Genomic DNA, 26,702 nt, shown 5'->3' on the forward strand with positions numbered 1-26,702 from the left:
AGACCAGAAACAACGGTCTTCTTCTGCTAACACAACATTAATTCTCTTTACAAGCATCTGCACAGACAGCATGCTAACATGCTAAAACAAAGTTAGAAGCAGCAAAGCAGCCAAAGCCTGATCTTCAACAGGTAACAAAAGCAGTGGTTAGTGTTGTAGCATCCATTTCTACCTGTCCTGTTCCTACAGCAGGAATAGGACCTGGTTTACAACTTTGTTGACAAAGATCCTGTGTGCATCCTCATTAGGACAGGGACATGTGTCAGCATGTGGGAATATAAGCTTTAGGCTTATATCAGCAGTCCCCGACCTTTTTTGCGCCACGTACCGGTTTATGTCAGGCAATATTTTCACGAACTGGGCTTGAGGTGTCACGGATAAATACAACAAAATCAGTACCAGTACCAAAAAAACAAAAGATTTACTCATAACACAAAGGAAAAGACTAGAGATGGACCGATCCGATATTACGTATCGGTATCGGTCCGATACTGACCTAAATTACTGGATCGGATATCGGAGAAAAATAAAAAATGTAATCCGATCCATTAACTATCACGAAAGCAGCTCACAAAACTTGCGACACGCCGTAACTCACCTCAGAACGTTAGCACGTCGGAGCAGTATGCATCACGTGATAGAGCGGCTGTGGCATGCGGGACCTGTAGGTGGTCTGGATAGCATTTGGAGCTTCGCTAGCAACCCGGCATTTCATCTCCGACAAAGTTATCCCGAGAGAAGTAAAGCAAGTGTGTAAGTCCATCTCTGAATGTTTGTAAAGCATTCCTGCATTAAGCTTAACAAGCGACTGCCTCTTCTTGCTGCTACTTCAATCATGAAACTGCTTAACGATCAACTGATCGGCTTTTCTGTCGCGAGTCCGTCTCTAGTTTGCTTTTGGCCCACTTTGCACCAGAAAGAGGAAACCAGCGGATAAACAACAGCAGCACGTTTAAGCTTGATAAGCTGTTGTTAGAATTTATTTAATATTACTTTCTACTCGAGGATCTTTTTCTACGTAGCTGACGCTGGTAACTGTGCAGGGGCGGATCTAGCAAAGTTTAGCCAGGGGGGCCGATAGGGCATTAACAGGGAAAAGGGGGCACAAAGACATACTTTTCTTTCTTATTCTCATTTAAAATGTCTAGCTTTTAATAAATAATTATCTGACACCCAAAGTTTTAATTTGATGCAAAATGAATAGAAGTCCATTACTGTATATAGTAACTATTAAGTCTAATATATATATACTGTATATACCCTAGTAAGCTATAGTACTTTTTCCTTTGGGAAGGTACCATCTGTGCAGTCTGCAATTTTGTTGAAGAAAGATGTTGAATCTATTTAATATTTCTTGAAAAATAATTGATTTCTGTGCATTTTTTTTTTCACACTGCATCAAATTAAGGTTGATTACGTCGATTAAGCATCATGAGGTGGAGCGTGAGGGGTGGTTCTCTATTTTTTATTTATTTATTTTTGTTGTTGCTGGGAGTTGGAACCCTATTAGTTAGGTTGCTTAATATTTATGCTAAGTACTCTTTAAAATACCAGAATAGGGAGGATGGTGTAGGTTTAAGTTTATTAGATTGATCAGTATTGCTGAACTATGAAATATTTTTTTTTGCATACAGGTATAACAGAATAGCTTTAGTGTAGTTGTTGTTTTAAACTTGAGTATGAACTTATACAAAATGCAGCAAGATATTTAAAAAACAGCTTTGTTGATTAAAAAACACTATATCGGATTCATATCGGTATCGGCAGATATCCAAATTTATGATATCGGTATCGGACATAAAAAAGTGGTATCGTGCCATCTCTAGAAAAGACCCAGGAAAAGGGAGTTAACGAAAAAAAAAAAATCATGATAAAAACCCTAAAAATCATAAATTTCAAATGACTCACGGACCGGGGTTGGGGACCGCTGGTTTATATCATTACTGGTAATTATGTGCCATTATATTCCATGCCATGGTACAGTGTAACACAAAAGTAATGTAACAAGTAGTGTGAAGAAGTACTCGCCAGGTAGCGATTAATATCATGTATTACTTATTTCAATACATGATATGTAATGCATTACTTAGTGTTGGACCCTGCATTATGACAGACTTTAAGCATGAAAAGTAGTCCTTACCTCCTCTGCAGGTCCATCTCCTCTGGTGTGGGACCATTCTGAACCTGGGGGCCCTGTCTGGGCAACGTAGGACCTGTAGAGGGCAACACACACACACACACACACACACACACACACACACACACACACACACACACACACACACACACACACACACACACGGCAACTGTTAGACATTTAGCTCACATGATCATTGTTCCAGTCAAAGCCTCTGACCTATCAAAATACAAGGTTTTTAAGGTAACCTGTGCAAAGAGCTGCTCAGAGCAGTTCATAGTGAAAGCAGGGAGATTCTCCTGGTTGCCATAGTAACCAAATTATCTGGCAAAATATCTGCAGTTTATCTGGCTTCTGTAGCTCTCTGGTGGCTTCATGTCCTGTAAAGCCATTTCTGGCAGACACTTGTTATTTGCTAAGAAAGGGAGGTAAATACTCGGAGCTGGACTGAAGCGCCAGGTCTGAGAGAAGAAAGAGAAAAAGCAGCACCACGAAGAAAAAACAAAACTAGCACCAAAAGGCTTTGTGGAATCTTTAACACGCTCACGTTTCATATTTGATCCAAACACGCAAACACTCAGTGCTTCCACATACATCTGCTACACTCCAGGTTCAAGTCATGCCACCACCCCACCCTCTTCCTGTAGGAACATTTGGATGCAGAGCAGTTCTCCCTTCCTTTTGTTAACTGAGATGCATCTCAGACTCCCAGGGGGGCTTTGAGCTTTCAGTGTGTCCAGTTAGTTTTTTTTGTTTGTTTTTCCAAAGGAAACATCATCACAATAAAGAGCAGTGTGAAAAATAACAGGTACTTTAAGCTTAAAATAAAAGTAATAAACAATGATATGAGTTTCTGCAATGAAGTAAATTCAAAGTGTAGATGGTGGAAATCACAGAATTAGCCCTGTTTCATTTGAAACACTGAATTTAGAACATCCAGTCATTTTTATAAAAGCTCAAAACCTTCTGAACAGAAACCGTCATGTATCCATATTAGTGTGTACCACAAATACTACAAGTTTCCAGTCATTCAGAGAACAATCGCCACCACATTACCCACTTTTCTCTTTTATCAGCCATTTTTATAACCAAGCAGGTACAGCAGGTGTGTGTGAGAGTGTGTGTTTGTGTGTTTTGTTACAGACAAAGCAATAGGAACTAGTCAGAATCATGCGAGCCGAACTGAAGACAAACACAATTTTCTGAGAATCTGCCAAGTCTGTCTGACAGTGACCTATCATGCTTTTATTCTTGTAAGTGTTACATTACAAATGCAGTTTGAAATGATCTGCGGTAATTTTAAAATGACTCAATATCAGTGCAGCACCATGGGTCAACCATATTACGACGCGGCTGGGGGGAAAACGTAGAGCATCACAAATATGATTCCTGCAAGGAAGGACCAGTTTGACTATTATTGATCTTTTGAGGGGTAACATCAGCACCTAAACAGGAGAAAAGAAAGCTATTAACCAAAAAGGCTAAATCTTTATAACTACAAGGACTGCTTTTTTCAAAGAAGATATTTATGATTTGTACAAAATGAGTAATCTAGCTCTTCTAGACAGTAAACATCTGTTCACACAACAACAACACAGAAAAAGGTCTGATTGGAATAAGCAAGCCGGTCTTGTTAGATCCCATCTCCAGTCTAACACCAATGGCCGTCGGCCACCGAAAACTTCAATATTAATAAAATGCAGAAGAAAATGAACAGCATCCCCCACAGGCAGGGAGCTGTGAACACAATATGCAGCATCTGCAATTGCAAGCAGGTTTTGTCTGATTGGCTGCCCCTTATAAATGGGAAGTAGGTGGGTCTTCTGTGCCCAGAGCCATAGCTGTGTGCCTGAAATGGCCAAATGATGGCCTCTCTGTGACTCTATGCAGATCTGAGAGTAGAAAATAGAACATTTTTTAATTGTTGTTTAATATAAAAAAAAAAAAAAAAAAAAAAAAGGTAAAACAAATCCTGCATGAGTGAAACACTGACAGCTCTGTGTACTTTACACTCACTAATGAGCTAACTTTTACCTAAAGAGGGGCATTAGTCAGAAGGACCAAAGTGGTGCTGTGTACATAAAACACACACAGCAATGAGAAGCTTCTGGATCTGCACGGAGCAGATTTGAGTGTAATTAGTATTCAGCCAAGTCCTGACCGTATCAACAGACCGAGACAGAAAGATAAAAGGGGCTGAATCTGGGCTGCAACCAGGCTCATGACTGCATCTGAATACCAACGTGCTCACACACATTGCCTCTACTTAACACTGCCATTGGTATTGACAGCAGCTACTTTTCCCACAAGGGGAGAATATGAGGTTTGCCACGTCTGTGTCAAAGCAATCAGAGCACAGGAACAACAGCTCTCTTTATGTTACTTCCTTTTCTTCCACTTGCCTTATCTCAGCATTTTTTGTTAAATTTCAGACTTTTAGGTCATCTGCAAGAAATGGTGAAGGATTTTCTGTCACCATAAAAGGCCACTTGACAAAAGAGTATCCAAGCAGAAATAGCCAAATATTTGGAATACAGATTATCGAGTTAAAAGGGGAGATATGAGTCAGCGTGGTGCCATTAAGGCCTTCATTTATCAGTCGTAAATATAGCTGTTTGTTTTGAGGACAGGTCCATACCATAAAAAACAAAAAACCTACTTGATTAAAATATGACTGATCTCTCCTTCAAGGCCATCTACTAAACACTTCTGGACCATTTTAAGACGTTAAATCAAAACTGTGACCCTTCAGCTTGATTCATTTTTTCCATTTTCCAGAAAGCAAAAAACACAAAAAAGACAATGGAGGCAAAAAAAAAGAAAAGAAAAGAAAAAAAGCTGTCCGCAAGAGATGGCCCAGAACGCAGTTCAGATCATTCACATAATTTTATGTGAGTGTTCTCCCAAAGACACCTCAGGGTGTTGCAGTAGAAGCTTGGATTGCCACAAACACCCAAGTGGAAGACTGTGGGCATGGATAAAATCCTTTGGGGTGCTCAACTGGATGGGATGTGGGAAATGTGCAGAATGTGCCAATGCCTTGGGCTCTGGTTCAAATTATCATGAGATGCTCCTGTGCAGTTTGTGTGTTGTGATGGAGAGCCGCGTCTATCTGGGGAAAACTGCTGCCTTCAGGGAACCCCTTTGCTTTGGAAGTACAAATGTACTCAGTTATTTGTTTGAACCCTGCACTGTCACAACACGTAACACTGATATATTCACCTACATCCAAGTTATCTGATATTTACGACACTGTTTTTGTTACCTTTTTGTAAGTTGATTATATAAAGCAAAGAAAGTTTTATTTTTCATTAAATTCCATTAGGCATTTGAATTTTTTAAATTTCTAAATCTTCCAATTTAGCTTTCATATTTGTGAGGAAACGCTGGTTTTACTACAGGATTTCAATAGCTGGATAAATTATAGAGAGTCTAGTCTTTATTTACGCACTCAGAAATGAGATATGTAGATTCCAATTTAAAAATTATTTGTTTGAAAGAAAACTTAGCATGGTGACACGTTTTGGTGACACCCCAAGATTTTAGCATTTATCTGGTGCCAGTTTATTACCAAAGAAAAAGAAGAAACCTTTAACCTCGGCTCAGCTAACTAATGCTACCACACCCTGTCATCTACACATAGACACAGACAATCATACGCTCTCATATTTACACTTATGGGCAATTTAGAGTTACCAATTAACCTAACCCCACTAACTGCATGTCTTTGGACTGTGGGAGGAAGCCGGAGTACCTGGAGAGAATTCACGCCAACACAGAGAGAACATGCGAACTCCACACAGAAAGGCCCTGGCCTGATGATGGAATTGAACTCAGGACTTTCTTGCTGTGAGGCAACAGTGCTAACCGCCCTACCACCCCAATTTTTGAACCTCTTATTTTTATTCATGAATTTAAAACAGGCTAACACAGAGTGACACATAACCATTCACCATCACAACAGCAGCCATTTGTTATATTGGCTAACTGAAGTTATATTAGTAACTTCACTATCAAGTTTATCAGTCAGATATGTTTTGCTAGTTTAGTCCCTGGTAAATGGATCTGTATTCACGCAGACCCAGATGGATGCACTGGGGCTACAGTACCTTGTGTACAAAAAAAAACAAACCCCATGGAAAATATCAAAAAAAAATATCCACAAAACAGCAAGGCTGCGAAAGGTGAACCGCATCAAAGAGAGGGACCACTGTATTTATGAGAGATGTGAGTTTGCTAGTCCTGAGCAAGAAATGCAGATCAACTCCTAAATATTTATTTGTTGAAATCACACATGAAGACGAAAACATGTGCTTAATTTTTGGAGAGCAGGTTTCTGTGAGGATTACTTAGAATCGCCATTACAAGACTAAACACACAGAAATACAAGAACCTTACAGATGCAGAGCAGAGACAGACAGCTGAAGGACTGCTAGCAAACCTGCAAACACAAGGACTTTTTAACCAAACTTTATACATCCATTTACCATAAAACTAGCTAAAAACTGTAATCCATTCTTTGATGGTGGCTGTTGCAGTAAAAGGAAGAAGGAGAAAAAAGAAGCAAGAATATGGCCCTCTCCAGGTAACAAGTTACATCGGGGCTACTGTGGGAACTTGAGCGCTTCAGTTGGAAAACAAAGCAGGCAATTTTGACTTTTCCTCCTGTTTATTTGTGTAATAAATGCAATAGTCTGAGAGCTGGCAGCCATGTACTGAATGAAAGAGGCTTCTACAGGAAGTCATTTGTTCAGAGGTAACATGCCTGGATAGGCTCAGCTGAAAACTGGCATGATAATAAATACCTAATGTTGATTCTAAAACTTAGAAGACACCTGATTTTATATTTGAGAAAATAACTACAGGAGTTATAAAGAGTGGCTAAGCTGTGACTTCAGATTCTGATTTATGTAAAAAGCACAAAGCACAGAGCGTCCTTAGATTGTTGATAAATATCACAGAGGGGGAAAGGATTAGCACAAGCTAACATGGTTTGTGTGTGTTACCATCAGGATCCCAAAACTGAATATCAAAAACTAACACAGAAAATAGATGCAGCTTAGCACTTAAATAACAAACACAATGCTCTTAAAGCTACAGTGCCTTAAAAAAAAAAAGGAAAAAGGAAACACTTCAGAGACACTTTAATCCCTGAACGTCAACATTGTGTACTGATTATCCCCAGCACAAAGTAAATCTGAACAAGACTGATACAGAGCACTTTTTTTGTTACCACCTCTGCATGTAGCTATCCATCTACTGTGATCCAAATCATCTCATCTTATTACCATGATGATTTCTTTCTAGTCCAGTCTTGAAATATTATCAAATGAAGGCAGTCTATATCTGCAACTGCTGACATGGTCCCTTGTCTCCATCTTCCACTGCCTGTGGGTGTAATTGTGTTACTGTCTGCTCTAATAGAGCTTATGTGCTAATGACAAGACTCAGACAGCAGCCTAGCAGGGCAACAGCCCCAAAAGCTGCTCAGGAGGGATGACTTTAAATCAAATCACCGGGTCAGACGCTCATTTAGGCCTCGTTTTCTCATTAGACCAAGCTTTTTATTACTGTATCTTAGTATTTAACTATTTAGCACAAGGAAGGCAAACGCCAAACCTGCCGGTGCTCGGAATGCTTTCTCAAAACACAGCCAGCCTCCCTTTTTGTCAAATGGATCGTCTCCTTAGAGCTGAAGTGATCCAATGACCCCAGACAACAGCACTTGGGAAAGGCTGGGAAAACAGGCAGAGAAAAAAGTAAAGCCAAAGACAAGTAGGAGGTTTAACAAAAAGAACAAAAAAAAAAAAAGCAGTATATCATTAGATCACCATCAAGGTCTAAAACACTTTTTTGGAAACAAGAGTATTGGCAATGTGTCATCTCAGCAGGAGTACAAGGGAGATAATAGTTTATAGGAGATAACAGAAAATCTATAATTGCCATCCACTCACAAATCTGATAAGTAACTTTTCTTGAGCAACCTTGAAATGTCCTGCAGATACACACAAGTACAGTAGCCACTGACGGCCATCACTCCTGTATACCTACATGAGGGCAGCGTCATTGTGGGCCTCCTCTGGCAGCAAACGTAGCGCCACAGTCCGTGTGAGGCCCCGTCTGAACCGTTGCCAGGCCTCAGAGTCACTACCACCCTGCTGCCAGCTCCTCTTGTACAGTCCTGGGACGTCACATATAAAACCATAGCTCGGGCTCTCCAGAGTTTCCTCTGTCAATTCCTTGTGCCTTAGCTGTGCAGTGCCCACAGTGAGGGAGGTTTCTAACGCAGACTGATGCTTACGAGCAAAAGTTCCGTCAAAAGAAGACTCCTTTTAATAAAATAGCAGTGGCACAAGTTCTTTATTCTCTGCAGTCTGATGTCCTGATATCCCAATATCCGGACGGTGCAACTTTAAAAATGATGCTGGAATGCTGGGTGTGGTTTCTCTTTGTGCCAGTTCTCCAACAGATTAGAATTGATGGAAACAAAAGGAAGAGGGGAGGGAGGGATATAAAGTAGGAGGGAGGGATGAGCATAAGAGGGAGTGAGAGAGAACAAAACTGCTGGAGATTCAGAGTGAGTAGAAAGAAACTGATGGGACATAAAAGGAAGATAAAGAGGCCAAAGGAAAAGAAATAGACCGGGTGTTGTGTACGTAATGTGGTACGATGGATTCCCTACCTGATGGGTTGGTCCACCGGTTTGTACTTCCTGGATCTAATCTATTATTTATGCACTGGATACAGAGAAGGACACATGCTGCTGCTCTCAATATCATTACCAGCATGTGCATGGAGATGTAGAGGGACTGAAACTCCACGGTTTGTCGTTTCACATAAATGTAGAATACCTAAATTATTCATTCAGATGACAAGAAATGGCATCAAACAGAAAGGCTTAGTTCACCCAAGTTAGAACACCATATAATGTCTAGACCTACAGACAGAGTGGATTTTCTTCTGTGAAATTCTCAAACGGACTAGCCACAGAAAAAAGTGTAACAATTAGAAAGACCTCTTTGAGCAAGCACCTGGCGACAGTGGGAAGGAAAAACTCAGTTTTAACAGGAAAAAACCAGGCTCAGGGAAGGGCAGCCATCTGCTTCGACTGTTTAGGGAGGGTGACTCCATGTAATTCCTGGACACCGAGCTCACACTCAAGCCCTAAAGACCATCCAAATAATATTTATAATCGATAAACAAAAGTATTTATAGCCTGTTGTCTGAGCCTGGAGTAGAATAAACATCAGTCTCAGTTCTCCAGACATCAGTCTGAATACAATCCAAACACCACTTTCAATATACTAGAAGATTTTTTGTTAGCCCATAATAAAAATAAAGATCAGAAATGTACATATTAAAGTTCTGGGTAGACAGAAACATCGAGGTTTAAAAGTAGTTTGGCTTAGTCAGTAGTGATATTAATATTTACCCCCCAAGCACTTGCTTATGATGTTTTGTTGCTATTTATTCACACACTTTGTGTCTGAGGAAAAAAAAGATACTGTTTTCAGTTCTATTGGTGAATGCCATTTAATGATCATTTACCAACGACAGTATCAGCCAAGCATCAGTACGGCTGCATCCCTGCTATGAACCAAGGTAACTGAAAGACAGGTAAGTCTGCTATTTTCTTCCATTGTGTTGGAGGCAGAAATCTCAGAATGATGGATGAGAAATTGTGCAAACAAGATTAAAACAGCTGTTTTGCTTGCTGGAAATGCAACGCTAGTCTGACAACCGTCTGACCTGAGGATGTCAGGGTCTGCACAGGACGGGGGTGCAGCATGGACTACAAGTCTACAATTAAGCTGGTACTAAACCAAGGTGATGTATTACTGGAAACAAACTATTTTATTATTTTTTTGAATCAATGACATGGTAACGATATTATTTTTGAGCTCACAGGAATTAAACAGCAATATTTCAGTCCTTTCCGATGTTTTATAAATCATTTATAATTTATAGAATATACTTCATTTTATTGACCAAACAAATAACAGCTGATTAAACCTCAATTTAAAACAAAAAAAACAAAAGCAGGAAAAAAAAACCTGGTTTTTTTTTTTTGGGGGGGGGGGGGGGGGGGGGGGTTGTTTTTTTTTTTTAAAGTCAGGTTGAGCAAGCTTAAACTTTTTTGGTTCTATCCTCCACGTCTCATCAAAAATGAATATGGTGATTACCTTTTTTTTTTTAAAAAACCCAACCTTAGCATTAGTTATCGGAGCTATCTGATATGATCTGGACACAAAACACAAAAGTAAAGGGGGGGAAAAAAAGGTGCCATCAAACCTCGCAACCATCCCGTTTATACAAGTGAGGAGCTGACACTGTCAACTGCCAATAGGTCAAGGTATTTCTGTAGTGTATGTGTCTGCAGTGGACAAGCATTTATTCACTTCATTTCTCTATAAACATGTCCATCCGTCAAACCCTTAGGCACCAACATGCTAAAAAGCACACGGGGTTATAAATAATCTATGAAGCTCCGAGTTTCTGCTTTGGTACACACTTTGATCCACAGAGCCTTACGGTGTCACGAGGTCCTACATTTTTTAGCACACATGGCTACAGGGAGAACCAAAGCCAACAGGGTGTTACGATACAGTCAGAGACATGCTGCCCTGGAAAACCGAATGAAATTCGAAATTGAAACTGCCTTCACACAGTCAAAGGTAACATGTAAGACAAATGTCCACAGCCAGCTTGATTTAGACTGTCTGGCACAAAGCTCAGACAGCAGGATTACAGGGACAACTTTTTACACACCTAAAGCTCACAGCGTCATATAGATCATGATGTCATCCTCCAAGGTCTGTTGTCGGGTAAAGTGGCCGCATCTATAGCCCATGCAGTAAGAGAGAACACGGCCGATCTACAGAAGTACATTATTCTAATCAAATCAGATTTTGGTCATATTTACCAGCTCAGAGCATTGAACTAACTCCATAAAATCGCTTCCATTGCATTTGCTTAATTCTGTTTACCACCCATAGAACAATAACAGTTTACTGAACTGCGTTTGAGTCCAACTGTGTAGCCAAATACGTATGCTGAGTGAAGCATTGTGTCTTCTGGCCATCATGAAAGGATGCAGGTGTAAGGTGCTTCAACAATATCTTGAATATCTGTCTAGTCATTACATCCTTTTTTTTTTTTTTTTTTTATCTCCAGTTTGTTCTGCGGGTGTCTGCAGTTCTCCTACTGGCCAAATGCAGGCAGGATTGAGAGAGTTACTAGAAAACTAAGTATTTGTGTCCGCCTCAATCTCGTGCTTCCTGCTGAAGTCTGTGTCTTCGGGAAAGGAAGGTGAAATGGTTCTCCATCAATAACCATTATATTAGATAGCCAAGTAAATGGCTCATCTGGCACATAAACCTTTAAATTCTCTGCGTGGCTTCCAGCTTTCCTCATCAATTGCTCTGCCGCTGCCTGTCCAATCCCTTACCTCTGTTAACCTCATCCATTACTTCATTAATTTAAAGCAACCTTGCCATGACCTGATTGGATGGCTGACATTACACTAAGCAGGAACTTAAAAGCTCATAGATGCACTCCACCATCAAAAGCAGTGACTTTCAAGCTATTGGTTACTGGGATTCAAAAGCCTTCTCTCTTTGCAAAGCGAAGACACCAGAGTGAAATCTCTTCTTTGAAAATGGCTGATCCAGATGTTCCGTTGCTGCCGTTTTAAAAGATTTTAAAGATTTAACGTGTTCTTTTTATGTGTCCAAATTTAAAAGAACTTGGGCCTCTGGAAACCCCTGTTAAATCATTGACAAATTAAAATCTGAATTTGTGAATTTCTTCTTGATTTCATTTTTTACCATGCTGTTCAAGGTCAAGCTTAAAAGCTGTTACTCCTTAAATCAGAAAAACAACTTAAAAAGACAGGTGTTAGATTCACACAGAATTTGCATCATTACAGGACCTCTGACTCAATCAGAGAGAGTACATTAATTATAATGTTAATTAGCGACAAATCCTGTTACAGACAGACGTGCAGGAGATTTAAGTAGCTGCGGGTCCAGGCTGAGCTGAGCCGTCTCCATCTGTTTCTGTATCTCCGACTCACTCAATGTGTCAAAGGATTATTTTGGGGCTCGTGGGAGTCACAATGTCTAGAGGGGCAGTAGGGTAATGATATCTATACCTCTGCTCAGCTACACATTTCAATCACCACCCCTTGAATGACTGCTGGAAATCCAATTCCAACCCAGTGCTCTGTCAGAATATCTGAGTGACAGGGCAGGGATGATTCTGAATCCATGTCAAACGACAGGGATCATCTGTCAGTGTGACACAACCTACAAACATGTACTTAATATAGTTTCAGATCTGCCCGGCAACCTGCAGAATCGAGGGTTATGGTAAACACTTGGAACTAGGGGAAAGCAGGGGGTTTGACTTAGAGGGGACCAGATGATCAATTCAACAACTGGATCACATAAGAAATTATTAACTGGTCAATCACTTCCCTCTAAATGTTAATTAAATGTAACTAATTTGTTGGTTGCAGACTCGCATGTAGAGCCAAACTGTTTGTGCCAACCTGTTTGGATGTAATGCAATGGCCCATCTACAGCAGGATGGAACCCAATGGTCCTGATCCAAGGACAGAATGAGTTCCACACACAGATAAAGGCAGAAAACAGGGCTGGCTTGGGTGTTCCTGTAAAGCTGCTCCCTCTACCTTACCCACGAGAATCTTTCACACACACAAAACCAATACTGTCATGAATTATATATTACTGAATGACTCATTATAGCTCGACAGGCTAATGGTAGCAGCAGCAGCAGCAGCAACAAGGATGGATCAGTTTGGACAAGAATGTGAGAGGAAAACACTACCAGACAGCAACAAAGTAGCTGTAGTCACATGGAGTGTTCAGTCACCCCCCCCCCCCCCACAGTCTTCACTGTGAAAACTTGAATTAGAGAACGAAGAAAAAACAAAACAAAACAGAAATTAGAGATAAGCCTAAGTGGGGATGAGGAATGCAGCACAAGAGGGGGCAGCTGTACATAAAACTGCTTCATCAGCTTCTCCGGTAAAATGAGTCTCCGATCATTCAGAACTGGCAGTGAGTGCTCAAAAAGTGCCGAAAGGCTCATTTTGTCAGCATTAAATGACAAGAAATGGCAGCAGATTATTTTAGACTGAGAGAAGAGAGCATTCTGTGGGTAAATAATAAGACCTATTATCTATCTTCTTTTTCTTTTTCTTAAATTCGATATTTCATCATGTCAGAGCATTCCTCCAGTCTGCGACATCTTATGTGTGCAGGAACGTCGAGTTTCTTTTCCATGACTTGGAGTTGGGACACCGCAACAAAGTTTGCATTTTTTGGTCTAATTTTTGCTATTTGAATCTAAGAAAGGTTTAAAGACAAGCCAGCAGTGGAGATCCTTTAATTATACTACCACTCTGCTGATACCCTCCCAGCTCCTACAGATTCACACAAATTGTATTTAGCACATGATTAATGAGTAACAGCTGAATGACACAGATTCGCTTGACGCAAGGAATCTTTGCATTCCATGCTATAAGATTAAAGCACATATGACTTTGTGGGAATGCAATGATGAGCAGGAAATTTGGCACACACCATATAACTGGCCATTAACCAGAGACCAAAAGATGGAAACTTATTAGTGTGACTCAAGTCTTGTGGTGTCTGAGGATGTTTTGACCATCTGAGCTGAAAAATGATGACAGCCATAATTACAGCGTGGTTGTTTGGCTTTTTAACTCAAGTGTTTTGTTTACTTCCTCGTGAGTTTTGGCAAAGTTGAGCAAGATTTGGTTTCGGTGAGGGTTTTCTAGATTCATTATGTTGTTTCCACTGAGTTGGGCCTGTACCCAAAAGAATACATGCCTTAAAGCTGCATATTCTAAGTACTGGTCTATATTCTAGATAAAGTAAGCAATGTTTCTTCCTGCTTAAAGGCCAATACTAACTGGTTTCCCAAACTATCATAATATTTATTGTAGTGATAATTAGAAACTATTACAAAGTTTTACACAGTAATATTCAGCCAGTATAGTAAAATTGCAAGGATTCCATATTAGCATGCCTCCGTTTATGGTAATTCTTTTTTTTCTTTTTTTTTCTTTTTTTCAAACCAGATTTCCCAACCTTAGAATTTAAAAAAAAAAAAAAAATGGCTGTAGCTTCTAAATCTGAAAAATGAAGAGGCAAGTACTGTTGAAAAAAGAAGTCCAGTTTTATAGTAAACTAGGAAAATGGGGAAAAGGGCTGTGAGCACTTAAGTACCACCAACTTGAGTGAGGGAACAGGAAGGGAACTAAAATAGCTCATTTCAGACAGTGGATGATTAAGGGGGTTGCAAATGCGAAGCTGCTATAACAAAGTGAACAAATGAAAATATGGAGCTGAAGAGGAGCATGAAATATCCCGTGTAACATTTGTTCAGAGTCGTCTTAGGTTAGTTGGCTTCGCACTCTGTACTCTGGAAGCCGGTCAGTGGGCTTTTTGGTATTTCCGTACTCATAGCTGTGTTTTTATGCTTGGACGGCCTGTCAAACAAATCATTACATATATCACACCCAGCTGGCAAACACAAAGGAGGACTTGTGCTGTGGCTCACATGTACAATTAAACTTGTTTCTCTTTCAAAGATCATGAGACCATGGCAACTATGGTCAATCTTCCCTCCAGCCTTTTGACACTGTTGCTACACGACAACTAGAGCACAGCTTAACCAATGAAATTACAGGAGAGCTCTGCAGCCAATCAGGTTTCTGCAGAGTCCTCACTTCCGACTGACATGTGTCTGAGACTCATGGGACAAAATGCTTAGACACGCTGAGAAGGCGGCAGTGGAATATATTCATGTTTGACTGTTCATTTAACTCGACGACAGTAATGACATGATGGTTTACTGATGGATAAATCTTTGTGCCCATAACAGGTGTTCTATTAAAAAGCATATGAAATATAAGCAGTATTTGCAGCTTCTTTAAAACAACAGCAAACAGAGTGTTTGTCTGTTGTTTTTTAATCTTGATAAACAGCTCAAAATTAATTTTTAAAATTTCTTTTATTAATAAAAAAAAAAAAATCGTTTGTAGTTTTACAAAAATACAAACGATTTTGCCTCATCATGCATAATCTAAAGACCAAACAGAGACACGCAAGACAACATAAAACAGCCAAGCAGATAGGTGCTCCGGTTCAACACTTCTGCCAGGCTGACTACTCACTCCTGAGGATGATTTGAGCGCGGCTGATCTTCTGCTGCTCCTGGGGGAATCTGTGAACTCTTGCTGCGGCCGGCATGTCTGCGGATACTTCTGCAATGTATTTCTCTTTTTAAACTCTGTCACTTACTCTGTCCTGTTGCACACAACTTTCCTTTTGCCTCGGTCTCTCTAGTCCAGCTGTGCAGTCGTCTGCAAACTCGCGTTTGATGCCAGAGACCATGAGCTCATCGAGAAATAGAGGGGGGGGGGGCTTCTGATGCAAGCGTGATCACACGCTGTCATGTTAAAACAAGAAAAACACATGCCAGACTGGTGTGGTGGACAGTTGCTGGGGGGAGTGCCGGACCCCAAAATGTTTACGCATTGCTCTCACTCATCCGTGACCTGCAACCCCCCCCCCCCTCCCGGTGGTCCAGGGACATACAGGCTGTTTCTATGAGATGCGGGATGAAATGTGCCTTTCTCTTCACCTCCAGCTCTCAGGTTTCACCCCCTCCTCTGCAACAAAGGTTTCACAACATCCAGAGCCACATGCTCTATACTGCTGGCAGGAACAGTGAGGACTCAAAATAAATTGATGAGCCGCACTTAGCAACTTTTCACACATCTCTGTGGAGACAAGCTTTTGCCAACTCCAACTGTGGCTACCCAGACAAAAAGAGCAGAGAATACAACTCTACTGGCAAGCCTGCATGAACGCTTTAACTGCCTAACTGCTAGCTTTTCTCTCCTCCATTTGGTGAATGTACATTTACTCAAGGTAATGCTCCATTAAAAGAACAAGCCAGGGGCAGAAGCTTTAGGAAGGTAGAAGTAAAATCCATGCTCTAATACAAAAAGAAGATATGCACAGAGTTCAAAGTTAAGCCTTAAGTTTTGAAAATAGAGGAAAAGAAGTCAGAGGATAAACAAAAAGGGGAAGAACAGCGTCTGTACAGTGAACATATCCCAGATATGTTTTCTTTATCTGGCTTCACTAAACCTGACACTAAACTAAACTAACATCAGCAATCAAGCTGCAAAGTCACACAGAGGTGTTAGCAACTGGATGTGTCAAATCAGGGTTTTCCCCAATTAAGGTGTAAACATGCTTCCATTAAAAGAGGCAATGTTGGAAGCATATGACTAGTCATAAGGTCAGAGGTCAACTGGCAGCTGACAGAGAGTCAAAAATACATATAAATGACAACAGAGTGTTGTAATAATGTCTGTGTGTGCCAAGTGCTTTGAGTGGTCAATAATCCTAAATAAAAGAATTAAAAACAAGTCCTTTTGAAGACAGGAAGGACAGCTGAAAAACAATGTGACAGTTTGTCATATTTAATCAGCTGCATACCAGTCAGTATTTAATGGACTGACAGCAAACACAACAACTACGAAAATTGAAATTCAAACCAGTAAGTAGTGCTTTATCATACAGATTTCCAGGATCCACAGAAGAAGGCAACACCAGGCTTTGGGAAGAAAAAAAATGTAAATGAACTGATGACTGACAGGAAGACGAAGTACACACACAGATGAACCTCTCTCTTCACTACGACAGACCGGTACAGCGTCTGCATCACTGCAGCCACAGCACCGATCAGTCTGTTGATCTCCTGCTCCCTTCTCCCGTCACTCGCGAACAAGACCCTGAGACACTTATACAGATATAGATGGGTTTGTTTTTTTAATACATGTTGGTATTTTCAGGAGATATGACTGACCAACTAAAAATATTACAACTGTAAAAACCTAAATTGGAGTGTCAGACTGGTCCATACTGACATGACATGAGTCCCACAATTGTTTGTCAGCTGCACATCTATGTCATCATCTCCTGATCCATCACACCTCAAAGGTGGCAAGTGATTTGGGTGAATAGTTGCCTCCCTTCCTGTAGCTGACAAGCGTGGCATGCGGTGTGGTCTTCTGCTGCTGTCACCCATCAGATTCAACATGCTGGGCATTCAGAGATACTATTTTGGGGTTTAACAATGGTTATTTGAGTTGTTGTTGCCCTCCTATCAAAACAGTCTGGCCATTCTCCTCTGACCTCTGGCATCAACATCCTAGCGACGTTTGTGCAGGAAAAGCACAGACAGGTCTAATGCTGGTCGCTTTTCGAAGCAGTGAGTTGGTGACACGCAAGTCAGGATGTGACAATGCTGTTTTTCTAACCCTTTATTCAAGAAGGCTATATTTAAAAAAGAAAAAAAAAAAAGGATGCATGCATCAACCTATGACCTCATGTCCACCTTTAAGTCTGCAATTCTCTGCTCAGACCTGACAGAAGCGGATTACCAGCCAGACCACAACACACGGCTGGCAAGTCTGTGACCCATCCCTCCCTCTCCTGATCCTGGCCTTCCTTCCCACCCTGCTTTGGCCTTTTTAGGAGAAAAGGAATAACAGATAAACTATGTGTGGGCTGTCTGCGCCCTCACTTATCCACATGTGAGCTCACTTTTAGAACAGAAGCTGGTCCAAGTCAATATCCAGCAGTGAGGTGACGAGCTGGTTTCAGTGACGTAAGACGGCGACAGAGTCGAGTGTGCGGTGTTTGCAGAGGTCACCCGCAGTAAATGCGCATGCCTACTGTATACAACCCATCATCAAAGTGATGAGTGTTTGCCTTTATTTTAAGTGCTTGTAGACACGCACATTTTCCACATGGCAGCAGTGAACCATATCCATTCTCTTCCCTCACTCGGAAACTATTCTGTGCTTTGTTCAATCTCTCACTCACACATTCCTAGCCTCAGATAAAAACACACATCACATAATTCACTCACCTGCATGTGTGGGAATCCTTAAATAACTAAAAGTGTGATGCTATTGGGCAGATTTGTTGGCCAAACAGCAACAACGTATAAACTGATTTCCTTCCTCTCTCTTAATCCTCCGAAACAGCTGAAATCGTAATCTTCTCTGGCTATGCGGGTCAAGCTCGACTTCAAAGACATACATCAAAGCATGTCCTGATCCGGAGAAGCATTTATGGGAGGAGGAAATCAGTTCTATCTCTGATAATATTGAGCATGGGCTGCAATTGTAGAGCATCTCTTCATTAGAAACACTGTGGAGGGTTCTCAGGGGAAAGGAAATAAATCAGTGAAGTCATGGAGGGCAGAGGTCATCCTCACATGGTTTCCACATGTGCCAAGATACTTTAATCCACTGTCAGGGCTGATTTATCTAGGGTTTAATGCATGAATCCTTGCTATAGCTAAATCGAGGCACTTGTAATATGATGTTGTCCCATCATCAATTCATATGTTCTATATTTCTGGCTTCTTGCTAAAGTTTTTGTACACTTAGATACATTTTCTTTAGAAGCACTCTCAGGTTATGAACCCATCATTCAGTACATCTAAAAAAAACAAAAACAAAAAAGTATCCAAATTAGCTATTCTCTTTGTTCCTAGGACTCAAAGTGATGGAGATAAAACTGGTGTCATGTGATAGAACTTGTGTATTGAACTGAAACGACTAGTGTTTAATCTGCCTGCCTTCTCAACAGGAGTATTTTAGATCGTGCTTATGGCATGCTGTTCCAACAATCCTGGCTTGTCAGTTGATCTCTGTATCAGCAGTGATGCTGGACAACTGTAACTTCTAAGAGCCAGAATGAAAAAAGTTCAATCTGAAGAAAAATAAATAAATAAACTAGCAGCACCAAGAAGAACGAGATGGTCCTTTAGCAAATGCCTCATGGAAGTAGTAACGAACTAAGTATCTGTGCCATATAACATGATTTGGTCCTCATTACCTTTGCATACACAGTCTGCTGCACTATTTGTTGGAATATTCAGTGGTTTTTGCTTTCTGCTCTTGTCAGATTGCACTCGGTGGCAGCAAAGGAGACACAAAGTTTAAATGCAAGTAAAAAACTAATATGTCTGGACTAAAGTTCAGTTCCATCCACCCTAACTTGTATCATAAGTATTAAAGTATCAGTTGGAATAATTTTTAGTCTTGTTTACGTGAAACAAAAATTGAGCCCAGCGATAATTTGTTTGGGTAAACGGCAGTTGAGATCACAAGAGTTTACCTGGCGGCTCAGCTGATACCCTTCTACACCTCAAATAGAGTGTTAGGTTCTTTAACCCCACGCAGCCTGCCCGCAGTTACAGCTACTGCAAGCCACTTTGCAACCTAACTAAACCAGAGACATCTCTGCTGCAGTGTCACTACTGCAGATGGAAATAACAGCCTTCTTTTGACTGAACGGGTCCTGACTAAAACACGAGAGCAAAAGCAGCTGTGCAAATTAGTCTGACTGGAAAAGCTAGCTTCAGTGACTATGCTCATCCTGCTGCTTGTCTTGTTCCAATTAAGTGTGCTCACTGGCCAAGGCCGCGCCATACGATTTACATCTCCACTGATTACTCAGTAGTTCCTGTAGAGGATCAGGTCACATGTTTCCACCATACTGTGAAGCACTTTAGGTAAAAGGTTAGACAGCTAGTTATAATTCTGCTGAACTTTATATTTGAGCTGCAAAGCAAGTCAAAATTTTAAATTCTTTAAATGTTCTTTTTGTCTTTGTTTATTAAAGTGGTCATGGTATGTCACATACTGTACACCACATCAAAGAAAAGCGATTTAGAACAATTATTAAAATGGTTAAAAGCTTCCACTGTATGACTGCCATGCACATGGTAATATCAGTGATCCCACTCTGAGGGCAGGGCCCATCCACCCACTGAGTGAGTGACGGAGGGCAAACCCTATGTGTCGCAGGGGGCTGTCAGGTCCACGGGTAAATGTGGCTGGAATAGGCGCCACTGAGTGCAGCTGTCACGACAGAAATACAGTAGCAAAACAGTGGGGTGAAAGAGGAAACCCTCTGGCTTCTGTACGGAGCTGACTGCACCACAGAGGGGGGGGGGGCAATGTGAGAAGAATGAGAAAGACAGAGGGAGCAGAGAGGAAATCAGGCGAGTGAAGGAAAATTAAAATGTTAGAGAATAAAGCAAGCAGCAAAGGAAAACGCTGGAGGCTGAAGTCTTTGGCTGTGCCGTTTTCTCATAAGGCTCTTGTGGGGGTAAAATACACAGCAGAGAAGTCTAGTTAGTTTCAGCCATCTTGCTTCACTTAAATGGTCCGGCTAACATTCCAGCTTTGTGATACGATTTAAGGTGATTCAAGTGCATTTAAAACTAATGTGTATACAACCTGACAAGAAAACAAAGATTATATTTTTATAGACCACAGTTTGGTCTGAGCTTCATTATAGTGATACTGTAAATTAGCATGCTTGCACATCCAACTTAAAGTTTTTTGATCTGGTGTAACACAGTATTATGATTTTAATCACAGTTTTTTTTCTAAACTGCATTGAAATAGATTTCTAAGTTTTAGACATACTACAGCACCATAAGACACTTTAGGGGATCAAAACTTTCAGTATTTGAAGCGAGCAGGAGCAGAAAATTCTAGCAGAAGCCTCTCAATAGTATCACCATTATACACCATCACCAGCTGCTTCTTATACAAACAAATCACAGCAACATTTCTGCACATCTGTAGTTGTTTCACTCTAAAACTCAAAATGGTAATCCCAAGATAACTATAGTATATACTCGCCCAGCTGTGTTTGTCTTTAATTTTCTTTCTTGTGATTAATGACTTCTGTCACTCATAGTTTGAATGAGCATTTCTCAAGGAAGCAGCAACCACGCTGAATATACACAATCACTATATGACTGCAAAATACAGATAAAAAAAACATGGTTAAACTCTCAGAGACACTGCATTAGTACTTTTTTTAATGTAACAGTTAATGTAAAATTGAAGAGCTAAAAAAAAATTAATTAAAAAAAGCCATCAAGATACATCCACTACTTTATTGGTAAATGGTAAATGGCCTGTATTTATATAGCGCCTTACTAGTCCCTAAGGACCCCAAAGCGCTTTACATATCCAGTCATCCACCCATTCACACACACATTCACACACTGGCGATAGCAAGCTACATTGTAGCCACAGCCACCCTGGGGCACACTGACAGAGGCGAGGCTGCCGGACACTGGCGCCACCGGGCCCTCTGACCACCACCAGTAGGCAACAGGTGAAGTGTCTTGCCCAAGGACACAACAACCGAGACTGTCCAAGCCGGGGCTCGAACCAGCAACCTTCCGATTACAAGGCGAACTCCCAACTCTTGAGCCACGTGAGCCACGTTTTATTATCCTAAAACGCTTGGATGCCAGCACCTATTGTAGGAAAAACAAAACACGACCCTCACAGTTCTACACAACTGTCCACATTTAGCCTTCCTCTGGTCGTATTAGGGATGACAAAATCCTGGCAATTCCCTTCAGCTCTGTTAAAATGTGTCCTCATGTCATTCCACTCTCACTCTAAAGTCTGTTCTGTCTCTCTCACGCAAACACACCACACATGTCTTAGCCCCATTAGCTTGATGAGGCGCATCTCTATCAGGTTAATTAGTGGATGGGATTAGAGTGTGATGAGAGGCATGGCTTAGGGAGAGGGGAGGGAGCATGGAGTAGCATCTGGATGCTGGGATTGCAAAAATACAAACAAGCTGCAATTAAAACCATCTTTTTTGTATTAAAATGAGGTGCTTTAATACAACGGATGTTTCTAAAGTAGGGAAACATCCATCCCTTCCTACATATGCGCGAACGTAGACACGCAGGAAGTCAGTGGAGCGAGTGTGTGTTTAGAAAGCCAAGGTCATGGAAGTTTGAGCCTGCAACTATTTGCTGGAAATTGGATTCAGCATGAATGTGCGTGCTGTGAATATGGGGCGTTTCTTGAAGTGAACGAGGCCGTTTGTGTTTTGATCAGATCTGGGGTCGATATTCAATGTTTGATAAATGAATTTCTTGCGAGAAGTAACTGCTAACCAAGCTCAGCAATGCTAAAAAATAAATAAATAAACCACCTCATTAGCATTACCTCCTGGCTGTGCTTTCAACTTGAAATGAAAATCACGTTTCAAATGGGTTTGTTTTTTATTTTTTCACGTTTCAAATGTTGACTTCCCGCAACAAATTAAGATGTTTTACTCTAATCGTTGCTTCTGGAAAAAAATGTTTTGTTCACTCAAAAAACATTTTTATTGTTGACACATGTTTTTTAATCCTTTTTTTTTTTTTTTTTTTTTAAGCATTAATCCCATGTGCTACACCTTCGTGCCTCTTAGCATTTCATATCCAAAAATTGCTCTTGCCTGCAGAGTTGAGCAGAAGCACAAGTTAGTGGTTCTACTTCCAGTAAACACAGGTCCAAAAATGCAGCAGGAGCTGGAGTTTAATGCTACATTATTAGATATGTGGAAATCTCTCAGTGCTCTGTACAGGTACAAGCTCTGAACTAGTGTTCTTCTTTTCAAACATCTTTGTTAACATCCCTCCTTTGGAATGCTCAAAAGAAATAAAATTCATCAGCGGTCTCTGTTTTAGTGGAGGCTCAACATGTTATGAATACAATCAGAGGATGAAACCTCTGAAACGGAATTAATATGAACAAACTACTGGCAGTGTAAATGAGTGGGCTCTTGACATGTTATATTTGTTATGTTACAAAAATATTGAACCCCAGTGTGGGGAGTTGAAAGCTGCTTGCTCAACTTGGCTGACACAGACATGCACAGGCTGTATAATATACAGTGGGGCAAAAAAGTATTTAGTCAGCCACCGATTGTGCAAGTTCCCCCACCTAAAATGATGACAGAGGTCAGTAATTTGCACCAGAGGTACACTTCAACTGTGAGAGACAGAATGTGAAAAAAAAAAAAAAAAATCCATGAATCCACATGGTAGGATTTGTAAAGAATTTATTCGTAAATCCGGGTGGAAAATAAGTATTTGGTCAATAACAAAAATACAACTCAATACTTTGTAACATAACCTTTGTTGGCAATAACAGAGGTCAAACGTTTACTATAGGTCTTTACCAGGTTTGCACACACAGTAGCTGGTATTTTGGCCCATTCCTCCATGCAGATCTTCTCGAGAGCAGTGATGTTTTGGGGCTGTCGCCAAGCAACACGGACTTTCAACTCCCGCCACAGATTTTCTATGGGGTTGAGGTCTGGAGACTGGCTAGGCCACTCCAGGACTTTCAAATGCTTCTTACGGAGCCACTCCTTTGTTGCCCGGGCGGTGTGTTTTGGATCATTGTCATGTTGGAAGACCCAGCCTCGTTTCATCTTCAAAGTTCTCACTGATGGAAGGAGGTTTTGGCTCAAAATCTCACGATACATGGCCCCATTCATTCTGTCCTTAACACGGATCAGTCGTCCTGTCCCCTTGGCAGAAAAACAGCCCCATAGCATGATGTTTCCACCCCCATGCTTCACAGTAGGTATGGTGCTCTTGGGATGCAACTCAGTATTCTTCTTCCTCCAAACACGACGAGTTGAGTTTATACCAAAAAGTTCTACTTTGGTTTCATCTGACCACATGACATTCTCCCAATCCTCTGCTGTATCATCCATGTGCTCTCTGGCAAACTTCAGACGGGCCTGGACATGCACTGGCTTCAGCAGCGGAACACGTCTGGCACTGCGGGATTTGATTCCCTGCCGTTGTAGTGTGTTACTGATGGTGACCTTTGTTACTTTGGTCCCAGCTCTCTGCAGGTCATTCACCAGGTCCCCCCGTGTGGTTCTGGGATCTTTGCTCACCGTTCTCATGATCATTTTGACCCCACGGGATGAGATCTTGCGTGGAGCCCCAGATCGAGGGAGATTATCAGTGGTCTTGTATGTCTTCCATTTTCTGATGATTGCTCCCACAGTTGATTTTTTCACACCAAGCTGCTTGCCTATTGTAGATTCACTCTTCCCAGTCTGGTGCAGGTCTACAATACTTTTCCTGGTGTCCTTCGAAAGCTCTTTGGTCTTGGCCATGGCAGAGTTTGGAGTCTGACTGTTTGAGGCTGTGGACAGGTGTCTTTTATACAGATGATGAGTTCAAACAGGTGCCATTCATACAGGTAACGAGTGGGGGACAGAAAAGCTTCTTACAGAAGACGTTACAGGTCTGTGAGAGCCAGAGATTTTCCTTGTTTGAGGTGACCAAATACTTATTTTCCACCGTGATTTACGAATAAATTCTTTACAAATCCTACCATGTGGATTCATGGATTTTTTTTTCACATTCTGTCTCTCACAGTTGAAGTGTACCTCTGGTGCAAATTACTGACCTCTGTCATCATTTTAAGTGGGGGAACTTGCACAATCGGTGGCTGACTAAATACTTTTTTTGCCCCACTGTATGGTTATAGTTTCCTGGTCTAAAAGGTGAAGCCATGTTAATGTGCCTTAAATCTGCAATGTTTTTAATGGCCACCAAGACGCAAAATCTGTGGTTTCAGTCCGATAGCAGTTTGTGAGTCCTCTACTGGGCCATGAGCTCAGTCAAAATTTTAATGGGTTTATGGACCTGAAAGTCAGTAGAATGTGCAGTTCGACCATCATTCCTTCTTTACACATGGATTCAAAACAATAAGATTGTTAAGAAATCAGTTTTATCCCAGTTCTTTGTATTCCTCGAGCATCCAGAGATGGCACCGGACTCAGTAGTCATTTTCACAAAACTTTTATTCATCTTTATTCATCTTCATTTAAGCATGCACTTCTAGAAGACAAGGCCGGTGTCCCTCTGCAAAAATCTTCAACCCTTTGTTAGTTACAGCCAGCTTTATAGAAGCGACCCCATCATAAAACCCCCTACAGTGTGCTGCAAACTCTGTCTGTGTCTATGTGCACGAGCACATGAATGCCTACATGTGCGCGTTCCCACGTGTCTATGTGAGTGCTCGTGTGTGACTGTGTGCGCATACCTGTGTGTATGTGTGAGTGCACATGAGTGAGTGTGCGTGTGAATGTGTGTGCGTGACAGTTAAAACACTGTGGGTGTAGGTAACTCCCTAGGTCATAAAACCTTTCTCCCTTCCAAACCACAGTTACAAATGTTTAGACCCCCACCTTAAAACATCCTCTGGGGAATTTCCACTCAGTGGGGGAGAGGCCTCCTACAATCTACTCCTAAGTTCACGACACAGTGAGGCCTTTATTACTTTAAGGGCAGTATCAATGTCTCTACAATAGTTCTACATTCTATGATAACACATTTCTAAACTCTAAAATAAGCTAAACATTCTACAAGATGAAGTAAAAAGTCATCTGAGGCTTCAAAACAGTAATTCAAAAACAAGTGTCTGCCTATATCCTCTAAGGACGACAGTCAAAATGCTAAATTGGAAATGTCCATCTTTTATATACAGTATAGAGACAGGCCAGTTATTGGTCAGCCTGATTAGAGGGGCTGATATTCAGAACATTTAAAATCACTGGTGTTATTTTGAAATCATGAAAAAAAAAAAAAAAAAAAAAAAAGGATCATGGTGGCTAAACCTATGCAGCCTGCAAAAGAGAAAAGGTATGCTAGCAGCTAATTTAGCAGGCTGCTAATGACCATGTGACGCTCTCATGCCATTACATCTGTTACTATTCTTTGTTTTGATTTCTTTAAGAAAGGGAAATCCACATGTAAAATGCAATGTGAAAACAAATCTACAGAAGCGTAGCTCTCAGTACAGAGAGAACACGACAAGAAATATGACTATGATTTCTCCAAATCCCGACAGCATGCAGACACCAATATATCGTCATGTTTGCCCATCTTCAGGAATAACAGCACCAAGTGTAAATGCAGATCTGATCTAAATAAAAGCTATAGCTGAATCCTGTATCAGGATAAGCTATATAGTTTGTGCATGCATAATTTAGATATTCAGTTATCATGTGGTGGAGCTAGAAAGCATGCATGCTCAGGAGGTCTCACCTGTGTCCTGCGAATTAAGCACCTCCAGTGCATGCATCATGGCACTGGCAAATACGTTTGCATCCTCCTTGCTACCAAAGTTGAGGCCGTAGACTTGTCGGGCATCACGCCACTGGTGGAAGGTCTGTGTGGCCTGGTTGTACTTCAGCCCCTTGGGAATGGCACAGTTTATCACCACCTGCAGACATCCGTGAATCAGAAGAGAGAGGAAACGGAGACAAGACAGGAGAGGTTTATGACTTCAAGTCTGAAGGATCATAATAATAATAAAATAAAATATCTCCAATTAAAACACAATATGTCAACCTTGTAACACTGTCGCCTGTTATGTTGTTTAAAGTCACTTTTACTTCCTCGTAAGTAGACTTTATGATCCCCTCACTCTGTGTCTAATTTAAGGCACTTTAAGTGTTCACATCTGAGGTTTTTACTGTTCGGGGCACACAGCCAAACAGTAATGCCTCAAGGTACTCCCAGTTAAATAAGACCAATAGGGAGGGGTCCCAAACCATTTTCCCTAGAACCTAAA

At 41.0% G+C, this 26,702-nt stretch overlaps 1 protein-coding gene across 2 annotated transcripts in view; it reads right to left on the bottom strand.

Annotated features, from left to right (window-relative positions):
• enah (ENAH actin regulator) overlaps window positions 1-26,702 on the bottom strand; it is an 87,169-nt gene that overhangs the window by 36,240 nt on the left and 24,227 nt on the right. For both annotated transcript variants that reach the window (XM_086262854.1, XM_086262855.1), the window contains exons 3-4: window positions 26,174-26,351; window positions 2,141-2,213 (exon numbers count right to left, since the gene is read on the bottom strand). In XM_086262854.1, coding sequence (XP_086118980.1) covers window positions 2,141-2,213; window positions 26,174-26,351 — 251 coding nt within the window. The remainder of the gene's footprint in view (window positions 1-2,140; window positions 2,214-26,173; window positions 26,352-26,702) is intronic.

Source organism: Aulonocara sp. 'chitande type north' Nkhata Bay, linkage group LG15 (genome assembly GCF_057382095.1).
Source record: "Aulonocara sp. 'chitande type north' Nkhata Bay isolate Kocher_YH1m ecotype deep benthic linkage group LG15, A_spYH_male_GT1.1, whole genome shotgun sequence".
NCBI classification, from domain to species: domain Eukaryota; kingdom Metazoa; phylum Chordata; class Actinopteri; order Cichliformes; family Cichlidae; genus Aulonocara; species Aulonocara sp. 'chitande type north' Nkhata Bay.